General features: G+C 49.7%; 1 protein-coding gene across 1 annotated transcript; it reads right to left on the reverse strand.

Annotated features, from left to right (window-relative positions):
- Nucleotides 1–9573: 9573 nt before the first annotated feature.
- LOC123046734 (LRR receptor-like serine/threonine-protein kinase FLS2) lies at nucleotides 9574–13943 on the reverse strand. Its single transcript, XM_044470157.1, has 2 exons — nucleotides 10348–13943; nucleotides 9574–10262 (listed from the first exon to the last, which is right to left on the reverse strand). The coding sequence occupies exons 1-2, from the start codon at nucleotides 13634–13636 to the stop codon at nucleotides 9916–9918; spliced, it is 3636 nt and encodes a 1211-aa protein (XP_044326092.1). The 5' UTR covers nucleotides 13637–13943; the 3' UTR covers nucleotides 9574–9915.
- Nucleotides 13944–19173: the final 5230 nt, after the last annotated feature.

The raw sequence follows: 19173 nt of genomic DNA on the forward strand, positions 1-19173 counted from the left end.
CAATGCAACAACAAATGCGATCATGATCGCAACTAAGGTAACAATTGATCCAACGGCATAATGATATCAAGCCTCGGTATGAATGGCATATTTTCTAATCTTTCTAATCTTCAAGCGCATTGCATCCATCTTGATCTTGTGATCATCGAATACATCCGCAACATGCAACTCCAATATCATCTTCTCCTCCTAATTTTTTTTAAATTTTTCCTTCAAGTAATTGCTTTCTTCTTCAACTGAATTTAACCTCTCGACAATAGGGTTGGTTGGAATTTCCGATTCACATACCTCCTAGATAAAAAAAATCTATGTCACAGCATAATTGTCATAAACAGTAAATGAAACAAATGGTTATAAAAGATAATATGTATACCACATCCGAATCATAGACAGGATGAGGGCCGACAAAGGCGAATACCAAAACCATCGCACTATATAATAACAAACAATAATAAGTAAGAAAACTACACAAGTATCTATCTAAATCATACAAGTAAGAACCCTTTTTTCTTTTAGAAAAAAGATAAGAACAAGAGGCTCACCATGGTGGTGCTGGCGATGAGATCGGTGCGGGCGATTGACGGCGGTGAGGATGGGGACAGGACAGGACGGACAGCCTAACCTAGACAAATCTTGAGGAAAATGGAGCTTGGACAAGGAGCTTCGAGAGGAGAAAGCTTAAGTGTGGCTCGTTCATTTCATCGAACACCTCATGTGCATAGGAGGTGAGCTAGAGCACAACACACCTCTCCCAAAAAAGTAGAGCACTCCACTGCTCTGCTCGCGGGCAAGGGGTATATATAGGAATCTCATTGGTCCCGGTTCATGGCTGGAACCGGGACTAGAGGACAACATTTGATCCCGGTTCAAGCCACCAACCGGGACCAATGGTTGTGGGCCAGGAGCGAGGCCCATTGGTCCCGGTTCATGCCTGGAACCGGCACCAAAGGGGCTAGACGAACCGGGACCAATGCCCCATGAAGCCCGGCCGCCCCCCTGGCCTCACGAACCGGGACCTATGCCCCCATGGGTACCAGTTCGTAAGTGAACCGGGATTAATGGGCTTTCCCTGCTTGGACCAAAGCCCTGTTTTCTACTAGTGATCTCTAGTCCTCCTTTACAAATCTCATAGCAGATTTTTCATACAATCTCGGATTGAGATGACCCAAAAGGATATGTTAATCTTGATGGGAGAAACAACTTGCACGTTGGTCACTTCATGTGAGTCATCTTGAGCATGCGATCTTCACTCCTTCTATGAAGAAGTGTTCATTGGAGATAAAAAAACACCTCGATGGCAATGAAGAAGTGTTCATTGGAGATTAAAAACACCTTGAAAACCAAAAATTAAGTAAAACAAAGCAAACTACTAGATAGCAGGAATAAAAAATATAGGCAATAAAAGTCGTAAATGGACTAGACATATGTGAGAATAAAAAAGCAGACATGAACAAAATGGACAAAAAGCATGATGTTTTTGGGAACATCACACAACTTTTTATTCCAAAAACTAGCAAGGGAACTTTCATCCACCAGACTGTAGGAAACATATTGCAAATGATCTTGTCAATACAATTAAGTAGTAGAAACCCAGGTAATTTTATGTCACAGGTGATTAGTATAAGCGATGTTATTTCAATCCAGAGTATAGAGTATGCACACACTGTCAACTATTTACTGGCCAATTGCCATTGCAAGACATATTTAACCACGAAAAAATTGGTAAGAATCAATGCCAATTTTTCATCTTATGCTCTAGAAGTTTCAATACATATGTCTACCTAATCATATACTAGAAACTGATATTAAGATCTTCTTTTGATCGTACACTTTAGAGAACTGTATCACTATCACATTATATTAAAAGATAAATAAACACACACATATACACTAATGTGCACTATATTGTCTATGAAATTGTCTATTTTTTTGTTGTTGCAAACTGCAAGAAATTTAACACAACACAAGTGTATTTGACTTTATGTGCATTATATTTGTCTATAACAATGTTTAAATGATTATAACTAATATTTAGCAACAATGCTACATGATTAACTACCCCAATAATTAAACTATAATCATTATTGCAGAATGATAAAATAACTAATACAAAAGTATGGAAGCTTAGTATAAATTGAATTTACTCTAGATTGACCTAAGCCAGGTGTTTTTTCTTGGACTAACCCTCTTTTTGGAAGTCGCACCTGGTGGTAGAGGCTGCACTTTGCAGTTCAAATTTAAGAGCATGGCATAGTTGATAAAGCTATAACTGCTGAAGGAGTATACCAGGATGAAGTTGTGGCTCTGAATTTGGCCTCCACCGCAGTTATGAAATCTGGTCAGGACACCACCTGATGGTGCTGCTTGTACACCACAGGGCCAAATTGTCATCCATATGCTATGTTGCGGAAGTGAGCCGGAGTGATGGGTGGATGTTGTAGAGCCAAAAATAATCCAGACGCTTGTCCCTCCAGACCCAGGGTTGATCACCGAGGAAAGGACATCTTTGTAAGCTTCGAGCGAGCATGTGGTTCAACGTTCCAGAGCATGCCATGGCGTCCACCAAGAGGAATCCCGCCACCTGCGCCACCCAGTCTACCGCCGCCAACAACAACAAGTCTATCGCCGCAAGCGCAGAAGACTGTCACCGCCACCAAGTCTACCTCCTTCGTTGCCGCCCACCATGTGGCCACCACCTGATTCCATGCCCGGAGATGCGGTCGCCGATCTCGCACCCCGTGTCGCTCCCTGCCAATTGAGGCGGACAAGGGCGAGCGCGCCCTTGCCCACCTGTGCCACCACCGGAGCAAGCTCAGGGTGATCCTCCTCCTTCGGAGGGCGAACTAGTTGTCGGCGCGGCAACGCCTCTAGGTGTTCTTCCACAGAAACGACCTGATGATCAGTTGGATCGTGCTTACGCAAGCCATCTTACATCAGTTTGGCGATCAGGTCAACCTGCTCGAGGAGATGCAGCTGCTGCATACTGGATGTCGTCATTTGGCCCTGGAGTAACGCTAGAGTGGCACTGATTTGGCCCATCGCCTCCTCTGACTGGGCCACATCTTCCCCCATAGCCTTGAGGATGAATTGGATCTATGGTGAGGGCTATGCTGGCGTCGTGGTGACTCTGCTCAAAGTCGAGATAACCATTGTCTGAATTTACATGGTTCAAGGTGCCTACCAAAATCAAGCGCTCGATCCCCAACCTTCAGATGGGATTCTACAGCCGAAGGCCGAGAGAAATGGAGATCACCCGAACACAAGGCTCTCATGCAAAATCGACCCGAATCTGATACCAAGTGTTGTGTCCCCTGGCCGGTGTGATTGCTGGCGTGAGATCGGTGGCTAGCCTGATGTGAAGGTGAAGAAAGAATACGCGCACATAGAGAGAGAGAGAGAGAGAGAGCAGGAGAGAGAGGGAGAGCAGGAGAGTTCAGAGTTTATTTCCTTTCTTTAGACTTGCTTTCTTCGATTACAATTTTCGGCTTTTAGCCATTCACTTGCACACACTAGTACACTACCCATGCCAGCCTAGCTCGAGGTCCACAATACGTACAACGCGCGCGCACACACACACACATCTCCTGCCACCGCATGATGGTGCCTTCCCAGGACTAAGGCGTGCCATCGTGCATGACATGCATGGATCTTAAAGATCAATTCCTCCACCGATATCTTCGTTGACTATATCCAAGAGTTCTTCACTTTTTCGATGCTTGTGCATGACTTTTACCTTAACGAACAAACTAAGGATGACATTATGGAGGTGATTGTTTCATCGTTTTTGGCCCGTCACCTGTTTACGGTGTAAATGGAATTCGTTACATGCGTTTGGGGACAGCCCTACGTAATCGCATGCCTCCGTAATCAGGTCCGGGTTAGCTATCCGTCGATACCCCCCACCCCTCACCGGTACCGGTTTCCTTACCAGCGACTCCCCTGAGCGCTCCTGTCCTCCTCCTCCCCCACGACTCCCTCTTCTCCCCGATCTGCCCTGCGCCGCCGCCTTCCCTCAACCCTGTAAGATTTGGTATAAGAGTTCCTACTCCTCAAGGGAGCCGCATCGTGTATATTTATATGGGCAACAATGCCTTGCCGTGGCGTACAAGAAAGAAACCAGAGAGGACTCCAATCTGGTTCGGTTAAGAGACAGAGAAGGATACGGGAGAGAAGGATAGGGATAAGTTGAGATTACATGAAGTAAACTACTCAAACTCTAACACCCTCCCTTAATCTAAACTATCCTACATTGAGATTTCTCTTGAACTCTTCAAAAGGTTTGGCCGGCAAAGCTTTGGTGAATCCATCAGCTATTTGATCCTTAGATGGAATGAACCGTATATCCAACTTCTTCTCAGCAACCCTTTCACGCACGAAATGAAAATCAATCTCAATGTGTTTGGTTCTACCATGAAACACTGGATTAGCAGAAAGGTAGGTTGCCCCCAAGTTATCACACCATAGGCAAGATATACGACGTTGCTTGATTCCTAGCTCATGATGCAAAGACTCCACCCAAATTATCTCAGCAGTGGCATTTGCTAGTGATTTGTATTCTGCCTCTGTACTTGACCTTGACACAGTGGCTTGTTTTCTAGCACTCCAAGAAATAAGATTTGAACCAAAAAATACTGCAAATCCTCCTGTTGACTTTCTGTCATCAACACATCCTGCCCAATCAGCATCAGAAAAAGCACTGACAAGTGTGGAACTAGAACGTCTGAACTGAAGTCCCAAACTCACAGTTTGCTTAATGTATCGTACAATCCTTTTGACAGATGTCCAATGAGTGTAGGTAGGAGCATGTAAATATTAACAAACCTTATTTACAACAAATGATATGTCTGGCCGTGTCAAAGTTAAGTATTGTAAGGCTCCAACAACACTTCTATATTTTGTGCTCTCCTCTTCATTAAGAGGTTCTCCTTGATATGCTGAAAGTTGTTCTGAAGAAGAAAGTGGTGTAGGTGAAGGTTTGCAATCCTTCATTCCCATACGAGTTAGAAGTTCAGTGGCATATTTTTCTTGATTCAATACTATGCCATCTTGAGTCTTCCTAACTTCAATGCCTAAGAAGAAATGCAAATCACCAAGATCTTTCAAAGCAAACTCTGAACTCAAATCACGCAAAAGAGCATTAGTGGCATCTTGTGAAGAGCTTGCAACTATAATATCATCCACATATATGAGCACAAAAATTATTGTGTTTGCCTTATTATAAATGAAGAGAGATGTATCTGCCTTGGATGGAATAAACCCAGGATATTTCAACTGTGAACTTAGCCTTGAGAACCAAGCTCTAGGTGACTGTTTCAGACCATAAAGAGCTTTGCCAAGCTTGCAAACATAATGAGGTGTTCGTTTGTTTTCATATCCTGGTGGTTGCCTCATATAGACCTCCTCTTCCAGAACACCATGCAGAAACGCGTTCTGAACATCTAGCTGTCGAAGACTCCATCCCCTGGAAACAGCAATGGCTAGCACAAGTCTTATAGTAGCAGCTTTTACAACTGGACTAAAAGTGTCCTCATAGTCAATACCATATCGTTGCTTAAATCCTTTTGCAACTAGACGTGCTTTATACCTATCAATGGAGCCATCTGCTTTCTTTTTAATCCTGTAGACCCACTTGCAGTCAATAATATTTTTACCTCTCTGACTTGGCACCAAGTGCCATGTTTTATTCTTCATGAGTGCACTATACTCTTCATCCATGGCCTTTCTCCATTTAGGATCTCCAATTGCATCACTCAACCTTGCTGGTTCACCTGAAACACATAACATACCATATGGTATAGTGCCATCTTTTCTTATCTTGGGATTTCTAATACCTTTTTGTAGCCGGGTCATAACCTTGAAGTAGTGACAGGCTGTTCTTGCTGTTGCACAGGAGATTGCATAGACTGACTGGTGGCAGAAGATCCTGGCGATCCATCCATGTGTGCTGACTGGGCTGGTGTACCAGATCCAGTAGAACCCGGTGTGGCTTGACCCGAACTAGCAGTGGCCGAGTCCACAGAACAATTTGGCGCAGAAAATCCCGAGCCTGACGATCCTGTCGCCTGCATGTGCGCGCCGGACGAGGGAGATCCTGTCTCCTGCATGTGCGTGCCCGCGCCCTCTCCTGTGCCTTGCATGCGTGCTGACGTGGCAGAAGCGGAGCGGGCCGGGGACGGCTGATCCCCCTGCCGCGCGCGATCCCGCGCGGATCTCCGCCCGTGATCCAAGGCGGATCGGCGCACAGGCGTGGCAGGCGCCGCCGTATCCTCCTCGTGCTCCACGCCTGCTGCTTCTTCCTCATACACATCAAATATAGCATCAATTTGTACCAGATTTTGATCATCTTGACCGTTGTGAATGCCGTTTTCTTCATGCACCTGCACAGGCATATTACCAGGAGTAGAACTAGAAGAAATATTAGCACATTGGTTAGAACAATTGTTATCACCCCTTTGATCAAACTCCGGAAGTAGTAGAATTTCTTTTCGAAGAAGGGCACCGGCATTTGGATGAAGAGACTTGAAAGGAAAAACAGATTCATCGAAGACAACATCCCTAGATATATAGACTCTGCCAGTAGATACATCAAGACATTTGACTCCTTTGTGTATAGGACTATAACCCAAGAAAACACATTGTTTGGAACGAAATGCAAGTTTGCGTGTGTTGTATGGTCGAAGATTCGGCCAACATGCACAACCAAATATGCGTAGAGATGTGTAATCAGGAGTAATACCAAAAAGACGAGTGATAGGATTTTCAAATTTGATGACTTTACTAGGGCGAATATTGATGAGATATGTTGCAGCGAGAAAGGCTTCATCCCAGAATTTGAGAGGCATAGATGCATGAGCTAGCAATGCTAGTCCTACTTCTACAATGTGACGATGCTTTCGCTCAGCGGAACCGTTCTGTTGGTGAGCATGGGGACAAGATACATGATGAGAAATTCCAATTTTTTGAAAAAAAGAATTAAGTTTCTCATACTCACCTCCCCAGTCTGTTTGCATGGCAAGAATTTTAGAGTTCAGTTGACGTTCAACAAGACTTTGAAAGTTGCTAAAAACTTGAAAGACATCGGATCGCTTCTTGAGCAAATAAATCCAAGTAAACTTGCTATAGTCATCAATAAAGCTTACATAATAGGAAAATCTACCGACTGAAGTGGGGGCTGGTCCCCAAACATCTGAAAAAATAAGTTGTAACGGAGCAGTAGACACACTAGTAGAGATGGGATAAGGTAATTGATGACTTTTTGCTTGTTGACACGCATCACAAACTGACTCAATACTAGACACAAAAGGAAGTTTATTCTTGCTAATGACATGCTGAACTATAACTGAAGAAGGATGACCCAAGCGTCGATGCCACTTTTCTGAAGATGGTTTGGTGACACTCCAAGCTTGTTTATTTGACTCTGACGAAGAAGAAGAAGATGTGATTGGATAGAGACCTCCCTCGCATCTTCCTCTAAGGATGACTCTCCTCGTTGCCAAGTCCTTAATCACAAAAGAGTAAGGATAGAATATGATGAGAACATTATTGTCACGTGTAAAACGATGAACGGAGACAAGATTTTTTGATGCATGAGGGATATGTAAGACATTGTTGAGGTGAAAATTTTTCTGAGGGGTTTTAACAATCGAGTTACCAATGTGAGTAATATCCATACCAGCTCCGCTTGCCGTGTGAACTTGGTCACCTCCGTGGTATTTCTCCCGCATTGTTAATTTATCAAGCTCTCCTGTGATATGTTCGGTGGCACCCGAATCTGCATACCAATTAGTGTCGATGCCATACGAGTTGGTGACGAGGTTGACCTTCTTCCTTTCCTGACGATCTTCCTTGTACCGATCCCAGCAGTCCCTGGCGCCACCAGCATGGAATTTGTAACATATCTGACACTCGGGGTAATCCTCCTCATGCTGCTGCAGATACTGCTGCTGCGATGGCTGGCGTTGACGCTGCTGATAACCGTTATTCCCACCGGTGCGAACAGGAGAAGAGGGAGCACGATCAGAGCGACCACGTCCTCTACGTCCGCGGCCTCCTCTGCCCCGAGACTGGCCGCGCCCCCTGTACATGGCATTGGCTGACGAACGAAAGCCTGGTCCGTCGCCAAGCATCTCCATCCTCTGATCAAAAGCGGAAATCTGCGAGAAAAGATCATCAACAGAGATTGAATTCTTGATGGCGCCAACTGCTGCAACGACGGGATCGTAATCCCGATCGAGTCCGGCGAGGATGTAGTCCACCATCTCTCCATCTGTCACCGGACGACCTGCTGCTGCAAGCTCGTCTCCGAGGCTCTTCATCTTGGTGGTGAAAGCGTTGCTGGACATGTTGCCCTTCTTGGTGTTGGAGATGGCGATCCTCAGGTTTGTTATTCGCGATTGCGACTGCGCAGCAAAGATCGTGGTAAGAGCAGTCCATAGATCAAGGGTACTTTCCTTACCGATAACTTGCGCGAGGATTTCTGGAGTGAGCGAATTTAGCAGATAACTTAGGACCTGCTGATCCTTGGCAATCCATGGGCCATACAGTGGATTCGGCTCGATGGCCGTGGTCTTGTCCGCCTTAGCGACCTCCACTGTTTTCGGCGGCGCTGCATCGCTGCCGTCGAGAAGACCGGTCACCTGTGCACCTCGCAGGGCCGGCAGAACTTGCGCCTTCCATAGGAGATAATTCCCCCTCGCGAGCTTCTCTGTTGGTGGGGCGCCGAGGTTGAGGCCGACGGCGCTGGAGCTCATGACGATGACGATGGAAGGGCGCTAGGATTCTGAATTTTTTTGTGTTGCTAGATGATAGGGAAGAGGCTAGCTCTGTATACCATGTAAGATCTGGTATAAGCGTTCCTACTCCTCAAGGGAGCCGCATCGTGTATATTTATATGGGCAACAATGCCTTGCCGTGGCGTACAAGAAAGAAACCAGAGAGGACTCCAATCTGGTTCGGTTAAGAGACAGAGAAGGATACGGGAGAGAAGGATAGGGATAAGTTGAGATTACATGAAGTAAACTACTCAAACTCTAACAAACCCCCCTTCGAGTTGAGCGCCGCCGCCTCCCCTTGACCCCCCTTCGAGTCCAGCGCCGCCGCCTCCCCTTGACCCCCCTTCGAGTCCAGCGCCGCCGCCTCCCCTCGGTCCTCTCCTCCTGTTCCAGCCGCCGCGAACGACCACGCCATGCCAGTCGCGGGGAACGGCCACACCAGTCGCCGGGACCAGCGAGGATGGACCATTGAAGCCGCCAGGGAGCAGCAAGGTCCATCTTCTGTTTTCCAGTCGACCTCTTCTTCCTCCATTGACCTCTTCCGAGCAGCCGGCAACGCTTGATTTTCTGGGACGGCCGGCGGCGCTTGATTTCTGGGACAGCCGGCGGGGCTTGATTTCTCGGACAGCCAGCGGCGCTTGGTTTTTGAGGACGGCGGGCGGCGCCCTTGATATCTTGGGCGGCTGGGGGCGAGCAAGATCGGGCCATTTATGGTAAGCATGCTGGCCAGCGAGGATCGAGGTTCAGGGATGGTAATCAATTCCTTTACTGCCCTGAACCAAACAAATTTGGAAAAAGCTCATTACACCTCCTTAAACAGTGTGATCTGATTACGTTAACATTACCGTTACCATTTCTGTAGCCAAACACCTCCTATGTGAAAGCACTCCAACAAGGGATATACTTGGCGGCTACCGCTTACAAGGCTCAGTTCTTTGTCATGATCCTCTCCCCGTGTGGTCCAGCTAATGAAATTGAGGGAAAGCCCTTAAGTTGACAAAACAGCTTGCTTTTGTTTGACACCCAAAATGAACAAGAGCACAACAAATGCCATCCAAACCACTCGTAGATTGAATCTCTTCCTCTAAATTTTGGAAAAGAGATGGAATCTCCTCTTACATGGAGCAAATGCTGCAGCTCGGCTCTACTCTGCTCCACAGGCTCTGCTCATCTTGAGGAGCGCCGAGAGCACGCCGTTCATGTCGGGCCGGTCCGCGGGCTCGAACTCGGTGCACGACGAGGCCAGGCGCAGCGCGTCGGCGGCCGTGGACAGGTCGATCTCGGTGGCCACCTTCATGCCGGGGTCCAGCACGCCGGCGACGCCCTCGAGGCCGCTGGAGAGCGCGTTGCCGACGCGCTGCTGCAGCGTCATCGGCACGCCGTCCTCCTCGATGTTCCCCGTCGGCCTCCGCTTGGTGAACAGCTCCATCACCATGACCCCGAAGCTGAACACGTCCGCCTTCGGCGAGGCGCCCCTCATGTACGCCAACTCTGCATCGCAGGAGACAAGAAAATGTTATCAGAAGTTCAGACCAAGTTTCAGAGAATCATCACTGAAATGGTGCGTGGACTGTACCTGGTGCCATGTACCCGACGGTGCCCCGGAACGCCGACGACGTCGCCGAGTCGGGCGCCGCCGCCTCCGTCAGGTGGACGCCCAGCATCCGCGCCGTGCCGAAGTCGCTGACGCGCGCCTCCCAGTCGGCGTCCAGCAGGACGTTGGAGGGCTTGACGTCGCAGTGCACGATGGGGAAGCCGTAGCCGGAGTGCAGGTACACTAGCCCGTGCGCCACCGATACGCACACGCGCAGCCGCTCCGCCACCGTCCACCGCGGCGCGTCCGGGCCGTGGATCGCGCCGTCGAGGTCGCCGTTGTCCATGTACTCGAGGACCAGGGCCTTCATCTTGAAGGCCTCCCACGCGTACCCGACCACCCGCGCCAGGTTCTTGTGCCTCAGCCTGCTCAGCGTCACGAGCTCCGTGAGGAAGCTCTTGTCCGACATGGCCGGGAACTGCTCCAGGTTGAGCCGCTTCACGGCGACGGCCTTGCCGTCGGGCTCCACGAGCACGCCCTTGTACACCGTGCTCAGGCTGCTGCTCCCGATCACGTTGCCTTGGTCGAACGAGCCGGTGGCCGCCTCCAGCTCGCCGTACGTGAACCTCCTCAGCTCGGGCACGACGAAGGTCTCCGACAGATGGGAGGAGCCGTCTGACTTCACCATCTTCTTCTTGTACCGCCGGCAGCCAACAATTAGAATCGTCACGAGTGAAAAGAGCAGCAGCAACGCCAGTACCAGCAGCACGACGAGTACCACGAGCTTTGTCCTAGAGAACCGCGGCTTCCCAGCGGCGGCGGCGTGGCACGGCGCGAGGAGCTTCCACCCGCAGAGGCCGGCATTGCCCTGCAGGCTCGACACGCTCAGGTTCCTGAACACGCCGGTGTCCGGCACGGGGCCCTCCAAGTGGTTGGAAGACAGGTTGAGCTCCCTCAGGCTCGTCAGGTTCGCCAGCGCCGGCGGTATGGTCCCGCCGAACGCGTTGCTCGACAGGTCAAGCTTCTGAATGTGCTTCAGCGCAGCCATGTCAGGGTTGATCTCTCCGTCGAGGTCGTTGTGGGAGACGTTGAGGCTCGTCAGGAGGTCGAGCTGGGGGAAGAGACCGGCCGGGAGGGTGCCGACGAGGTTGTTCGCCGAGAGATCGAGCGAGTACAGGTTCTTGCAGCCGGCCAGCGTCGCCGGGATGCCGCCGGAGAGCTGGTTGTTCGACAGGTCGATGGCTTGGGCCATCGTGAGCCCGCCCACCTCCCGTGGTATAGGGCCCGTGAACGCGTTGTTGGACAGGTTGAGGTACATCTGCACGGTGCTCATGGCCGCGATCGCCGCGCCGGGGATCGCGCCCGAGAGGCGGTTGTGCGACAGGTCCAGCGTGAGGAGCTGCTCGTGGCCACCGAGCCCGGCGGGGAACGTCCCGTTCAGCCTGTTCTTCGAAAGGTCGAAGAGGGAGAGCGACTGGAGTTTGGAGACCGCGGCGGGGATCGGGCCGGCGAACCTGTTCGACGCGAGGTTCAGGATGGTGAGCTGCCGGAGCTCGAAGAGCTCGTCGGGCAGGACGCCATTGAGGCGGTTGTGCGACAGGTCCAGCACCTGAAGGGAAGACGAGATGTTGGAGATGCTCGCCGGTACTCGGCCGGCGAACCGGTTCCAGCCGAGCTTCAGGTCGATGAGGTTCGTCAGGTTGCCGATCTCCTCCGGTATCGTCCCCGACAGCGCGTTCCATTGCAGATGCAGCCGTCTGAGCTCGCTGAGCTGGCCGACGCGGCGGTTCAGAGCACCGGTGAAGTTGTTCCACGCCAGGTCCAGCGTGCGGAGGCTGCCGCAGTCGAACAGGTCCTCCGGTATGCCTCCGGTCAGCGAGTTGATGCCAACTGAAAGGAACGCGAGGTCCTTTAGCCGGCCAAGCCCAGCGGGCAGGTGGCCCGTGAACTCGTTGTTTGACATGCTCGCGTTGGAGAGCAACGTGCAGTTGGCGATGCTCGCCGGAATCGGGCCGGAGAGGGAGTTGTTGTGGATGACGAGCTTCTGGAGATTCCGGAGCGACCCGATGTTCTCCGGCAGCCGGCCAGACAGGGAGTTCTGGTTGAGCGACAGGTATGTAAGGTTGACAAGATTCGTCAGAGACGTCGGCACCGTGCCGGTGAGCCGGTTGGCGTGGAGTGTCAGTGTCTGCAGCGACCGGAGCTCGCCAAGCTCCGGGGGGATCGAGCCAGTCAGCTGATTCATGGACAGCCCCAGCGCCACCAGCGACGTGCACCGCCCGAGCGAGCTCGGGATCGTCGACGAGAGCGCGTTGTCGTACAGATGCAAGTGCTCCAGGTTCACGAGCTCGCCGAGCTCGCGAGGGATCGCGCCGGTGAACCGGTTGCTGTATATGCTGAGCATGGTGAGGTTCTTGCACCGGCCGAGCTCTGGCGGGATTGCGCCGGAGAAGCGGTTTTCGAGCAGCTGGAGGATCCAGAGGTGCGAGAAGTTCCCGATCTCCGGCGGGATCGAGCCGGACAGCTTGTTGGCGCTGAGGTCCAGCGACTTCATCTGCGTGAGCTTGGCGAATGACGGCGGCAGCTCGCCGTCGAGATTGTTCATAAAGGCCTCGAATATCTGGAGTTGGTCGAGATCGCCGATGCAAGACGGGATTTGGCCGGTGAGGTTGTTGGTGTCCAGGCCGAGCGCCCACATCGCCGAGCAGTTGCAGAGGCGGCTCGGGATGCCGCCGCTGAGGGAGTTGTTGCCGAGGTCCAGGAGCTGCAGGCTCCCCAGGTCGCCGAGCTCCGGGGGGATGCCGCCGGCGAAGCCGTTCCCGGGGAGGACGAGCTGCTGGAGCTCGCCGAGGCGGCCGAGCTGCGGCGGGATGGCGCCGGTGAAGCCGTTCTCGGTGAGGTCGAGGAGCTGGAGCGTGGAGATGTTGCCGAGGAACGGCGTGAGCGCGCCCTGGAGCTGGGTCTGGAGCAGCTGGATGGACGTGACGCGGCCCGCGCCGTCGCAGGCGACGCCGGTCCAGTTGCAGTGCCGCGGCACCCCGCCGCGGGCGGCGTCGCCTGCCCCAATCGTCCAGTCGGACAGCGCGCCGAGCGGGTCGGCGGTGACGCCCTTCTTGAACGCCAGCAACGCCTCGAGGTGCACGGGGGCCGAGGTGTCCGCAACGGCCGGCGGCGCGGCGAGCATTGCCGCCGCCAGGACAGCGAGAACGAGCGGCAGCGGCCAGGTGTGACGAGCCACCATTTCACGTGGGATCTTTGTTCGTTTCAGACTTGAATCACATGTGGATATGTGATCGAATCGAATGAATTGGCGAGTGCTTTTAAGCAACATCGGACCATGGCGTCGACGTCTGTGTGTGGGACTGTGGAGTCAACCCGCGGCGCGTCAACTGGCGACGAAAGAGACCAGGTTGACTCGAAATCTGGCGGGAAGTTTGATACAAGGGGAGAAGAAGATGGCCGGAGGGGCCAACCGTACGGCGGCATTCTTGCCGTGCCGACATGGCTTAGATAACAGAAAATGGATGATGGTTTCGGACCAGACTAGATGTTCTTTGCAGTGCACCCACGGTCCGCGGAGAAGATAAATTACTCTTTTCTGTAAAAAGCACTATTTTGTTTGGTCAACACAGAGGTTCTAGTCTGTTGTAGAGAGTGTATTCTGGCATCAATAGCCGGACTTTACAAATTTAGCCCCTCAAATGTGCGCGGGTGTGTTCGTTCAGTTTTCATATGTGTTCATTTTGAGTTTTTTTTTGCCCGTGCATGCAGCCATGCTATTATTATTTTTCCTTATATGTCCAGTCACATGTATGTGATTGATGGAGATGAAGAGAGAGAACGAGAAAGAAAATAATAAAAAAGGAGAAAAGATGATCCGACACAGGAATACCATGCAAGATGAAACGTGGGCTTTGGAGGTCCGTCCTGACATGGACCTCCAAACTACCGGAGAATTCTCCTCTCTTTGCGACTTAGTGCAGCAGGTCCAACTGACGCTGGATTGACCAGATGCCCTTAGATGGTCTTGGGAACCCAATGGCCAGTTCTCGGTTCACTCATGCTATGCAACAAAATTTGCGGGACCTGAGGTAGCTCCTACGGCAGAGCTTACATGGAAATCTAGAGCCCCCCCCCCCCCCCCCCCCGGCAATGCCGTTTCTTCGCTTGGCTAGCGTTGAAGAACCAATGCTGGACTTCTAACAGGTTGGCTAGAAAAGGTTTGCCGCATCAACATTCCTGCCCCTTCTGCAACAAAGATGATGAAACGATCTAACACATTTTGATTGGGTGTGTGTTTGAAAGAACATTATGGCATTCAATATGTCATGTGATAGGCAAGCCAGAGTGGGAGCCGGCCCCAGATTAGTCGATTGTTCACTGGTGTGCTAGCAGGAACACTGCGGACGGGCATCAGAAGGACCTGAGATCTATTATAATCCTTAACCTTTGGGAACTTTGAAACACGTGAACAAGATTGTATTCGATGGGGCGTCGCCCATGGCAGAGCTGGTGGGATCCAAGATGATGAGTGAGTCCAAGACGTGGAAACTGTTGTGGAACGTAGCAGAAATTCAAATTTTTCCTACGTGTCACCAAGATCTATCTATGGAGAAACTAGCAACGAGGGGAAGGAGAGTGCATCTACATACCCTTTTAGCTCGCTAAGCGGAAGCGTTCAAGAGAACGGGGTTGAAGGAGTCGTACTCGTCGTGATCCAAATCACCGGAGATCCTAGTGCCGAACGGACAACACCTCCGCGTTCAACACACGTACAGCCCGGTGACGTCTCCCATGCCTTGATCCAGCAAGGAGAGAGGGAGAGGTTGAGGAAGACTCCATCCAGCAGCAGCACAACGGCGTGGTGGTGGTGGAGGAGCGTGGCAATCCTGCAGGGCTTCGCCAAGCACCGCGCGAGAGGAGGAGAACTTGGGAGAGGGGGAGGGCTGCGCCAGAACTTGGGGTGTGGCTGCCCTCCCACCCCTCCACTATTTATAGGTGGGGGGAAGAGGGGGCCGGCCCCCTAGATCCCATCTAGGGTTGGGGCGGCAGCCAAGTGGGGAGGAGTGCCTCCCAAGTCAAGTGGAGGCCCTCCCCCTTAGGGTTTCCCCCCTCCCATGCGCATGGGCTTTGGGGGGGGGGGGGGATGGTGCCCCTGGCCCATTAAGGCTAGGGCGCCCCCCTACAGCCCATGCTGTTGTATTGGACGTGGTGGAACAATTTCCGGACCTCCGGACCCCTCCGGAACCTTCTGGAAGCTTCCCGGTACAATACCGGAAAAACCCGAACTTTTCCCGGAACCCGAACAACAACTTTCCATATATAAATCTTTACCTCCGGACCATTCCAGAACTCCTCGTGACATCCGGGATCTCATCCGGGACTCCGAACAACATTCGGTAACCACATACAAACTTCCTTTATAACCCTAGCGTCATCGAACCTTAAGTGTGTAGACCCTATGGGTTCGGGAACCATGCAGACATGACGAGACGTTCTCCGGCCAATAACCAATAGTGGGATCTGGATACCCATATTGGCTCCCACATGTTCCACGATGATCTCATCCGATGAACCACGATGTCAAGGACTCAATCGATCCCGTATACAATTCCCGTTGTCTAGCAGTATAGTACTTGCCCGAGATTCGATCGTCGGTATACCGATACCTTGTTCAATCTCGTTACCGGCAAGTCTCTTTACTCGTTCCGTAACACATCATCCCGTGATCAACCCCTTGGTCACATTGTGCACATTATGATGATGTCCTACCGAGTGGGCCCAGAGATACCTCTCCGTTTACCGGAGTGACAAATCCCAGTCTTGATTCGTGCCAACCCAACAGACACTTTCGGAGATACCTGTAGTGAACCTTTATAGACAACCAGTTACGTTGTGACGTTTGGTACACCCAAAGCATTCCTACGGTATCCGGGAGTTGCACAATCTCATGGTCTAAGGAAATGATACTTGACATTAGAAAAGCTTTACCATACGAAGTATGATCTTTGTGCTAGGCTTAGGATTGGGTCTTGTCCATCACATCATTCTCCTAATGATGTGATCCCGTTATCAACGACATCCAATGTCCATGGTCAGGAAACCGTAACCATCTATTGATCAACGAGCTAGTCAACTAGAGGCTTACTAGGGACATAGTGTTGTCTATGTACCCACACAAGTATCTGAGTTTCCTATCAATACAATTATAGCATGGATAATAAACGATTATCATGAACACGGAAATATAACAATAACTAATTTTTTATTGCCTCTAGGGCATATTTCCAACAGTCTCCCACTTGCACTAGAGTCAATAATCTAGTTCACATCGCCATGTGATTAACACTCACAGGTCACATCGCCATGTGCCCAACACCCAAGAGATTAGTAGTGTCATTAAACTAGTTCACATCATCATGTGATTAAGACTCAATGAGTTCTGGGGTTTGATCATGTTTTGCTTGAGAGAGGTTTTAGTCAACGGGTCTGCAACATTCAGATCCGTATGTACTTCGCAAATCTCCAGGTCATATTGTAAATGTTGCTTCTACGCTTTACTTGGAGCTATTCGAAATGGTTGTTCCACTATACATATCCGGCTTCTCTACTCAGAGCTATCCGGATAGGTGTTAAGTTTGCATCGACGCAAATCTTTACGTCGAACTCTTTATCACCTCCATAATCGAGAAACATATCCTTATTCCTCTAAGGATAATTCTGACCGCTATTTGGTGATCCACTCCTTGATCACCTTTGTACCCTCTTGCCAGACATGTGGCAAGGCACACATCTGGTGCGGTACTTAGCATAGCATACTGTAGAGCCTACGTCTAAAGCATAGGGGACGACCTTCGTCCTTTCTCTTTCTTCTGCCGTGGTCGAGCTTTAAGTCTTAACATCAGACCTTACAACTCAGGCAAGAACTCCTTCTTTGACTGATCCATCTTGAACACCTTCAAGATCATGTCAAGGTATGTGCTCATTTGAAAGTACTATTAAGAATTTTGATCTATCTTATAGATCTTGATGCTTATTGTTCAAGTAGCCTAATCCAGGTTTTCCATTGAAAAACACTTTTCAAATAAACCTATATGCTTTCTAGAAATTCTACATCATTTGTGATCAACAATATGTTTACAACATATACTTATCAGAAATTCTATAGTGCTCCCACTCACTTCTTTGGAAATACAAGTTTCTCATAAACTTTGTATAAACCAAAAATTCTTTGATCATCTTATCAAAGTGCATATTCCAACTCCGAGATGCTTACTCTAGTCCATGGAAGGATCGCTGGAGCTAGCATACCTTTTAGCATCCTCAGGATCGACAAAACCTTTCTGATTGTATCACATACAACCTTTCCTTACGAAAACTGGTAAGGAAACTCGTTTTGACATCCATCTGCCAGATTTCATAAATGCAGCTAATGCTAACATGATTCCGACGGACTTTAAGCATCACTACGGATGAGAAAATCTCATCGTAGTCAACTCCTTGAACTTGTGAAAAAACTCTTCGCCACAAGTCGAGCTTCATAGATGGTGACATTACCATCCACGTCCGTCTTCTTCTTAAAGATCCATTTATCTCAATGGCCTGCCGATCATTGGGCAAGTCCACCAAAGTCCATGCTTTGTTCTGATACATGGATCCTATCTCGGATTTCATGGCTTCTAACCATTTGTTGGAATTTGGGCCCACCATCGCTTCTCCATAGCTCGTAGGTTCATTGTTGTCTAGCAACATGACCTTCAAGACATGATTACTGTACCACTCTGAAGCAGTACGCATCCATGTCACCCTACGAGGTACGGTAGTGACTTGATCCGAAGTTTCATGATCACTATCATAAGCTTCTACTTCAATTGGTGTAGGTGCCACAGGAACAACTTCATGTGCCCTGCTGCACACTAGTTGTAGTGATGGTTCAATATCCATATCAAGTCTCCACCATCCTCCCACTCAACTTTTCGAGACAAACTTTTCCTCGAGAAAGGACTCGGTTTAAGAAACAATCCCTATTGCTTTCGGATCTGAATTAGGAGGTATACCCAACTGTTTTGGGTGTCATATGAAGATGCATTTTATCCGCTTTGGGTTCGAGCTTATCAACCTGAAACTTTTTCACATAAGCGTCGCAACCCCAAACTTTCAAGAAACGACAACTTAGGTTTCTCCAAACCACAGTTCAAACGGTGTCGTCTTAATAGAATTATGTGGTGCCCCATTAAAGTGAGTGCGGTTGTCTCTAATGCCTAACCCATGAACGATAGTGGTAATTCGATAAGAGACATCATGGTACGCACCATATCCAATAGGGTGCAACTATGATGTTCGGACACACAACCACACTATGGTGTTCCAGCCGGTATTAATTGTGAAACAATTTCCACAATGTCTTAATTGCGTGAAGCTTGTAACTCAGATACTCATCTCTATGATCATATCATAGACATTTTATCCTCTTGTCACAATGATCTTTAACTTCACTCTGAAATTACTTGAACCATTCAATAATTTAGACTTTCATCAAGTAAATATACTCAACATCTAGTCGAATCATCTGTGAAGTAAGAACATAACGATATTCACTGCATGCCTCAGCACTCATTGGACTGCACACATCAAAATGTGTTACTTCCAACAAGTTGCTATCTTGTTCCATCTTACTGAAAATGAGGCTTCTCAGTCATCTTGCCCATGTGGTATGATTTGCATATCTCAAGTGATTCAAAATCAAGTGAGTCCAAACGATCCATCTGCATGGATTTTCTTCATGCGTATACACCAATAGACGTGGTTCGCATGTCTCAAACTTTTCAAAACGAGTGAGTCCAAAGATCCATCAACATGGAGCTTCTT

The sequence above is a fragment of the Triticum aestivum genome, chromosome 2B (assembly GCF_018294505.1).
Source record: "Triticum aestivum cultivar Chinese Spring chromosome 2B, IWGSC CS RefSeq v2.1, whole genome shotgun sequence".
Classification (NCBI taxonomy): domain Eukaryota; kingdom Viridiplantae; phylum Streptophyta; class Magnoliopsida; order Poales; family Poaceae; genus Triticum; species Triticum aestivum.

Coding starts and splice junctions, on each gene's coding strand:
- LOC123046734 (XM_044470157.1), bottom strand. CDS start 13,636: ATGTTGCTTAAAAGCACTCGCCAATTCATTCGATTCGATCACATATCC. Junction 10,263..10,347: donor CGTCGGGTACATGGCACCAG/GTACAGTCCACG, acceptor CCTGCGATGCAG/AGTTGGCGTACATGAGGGGC.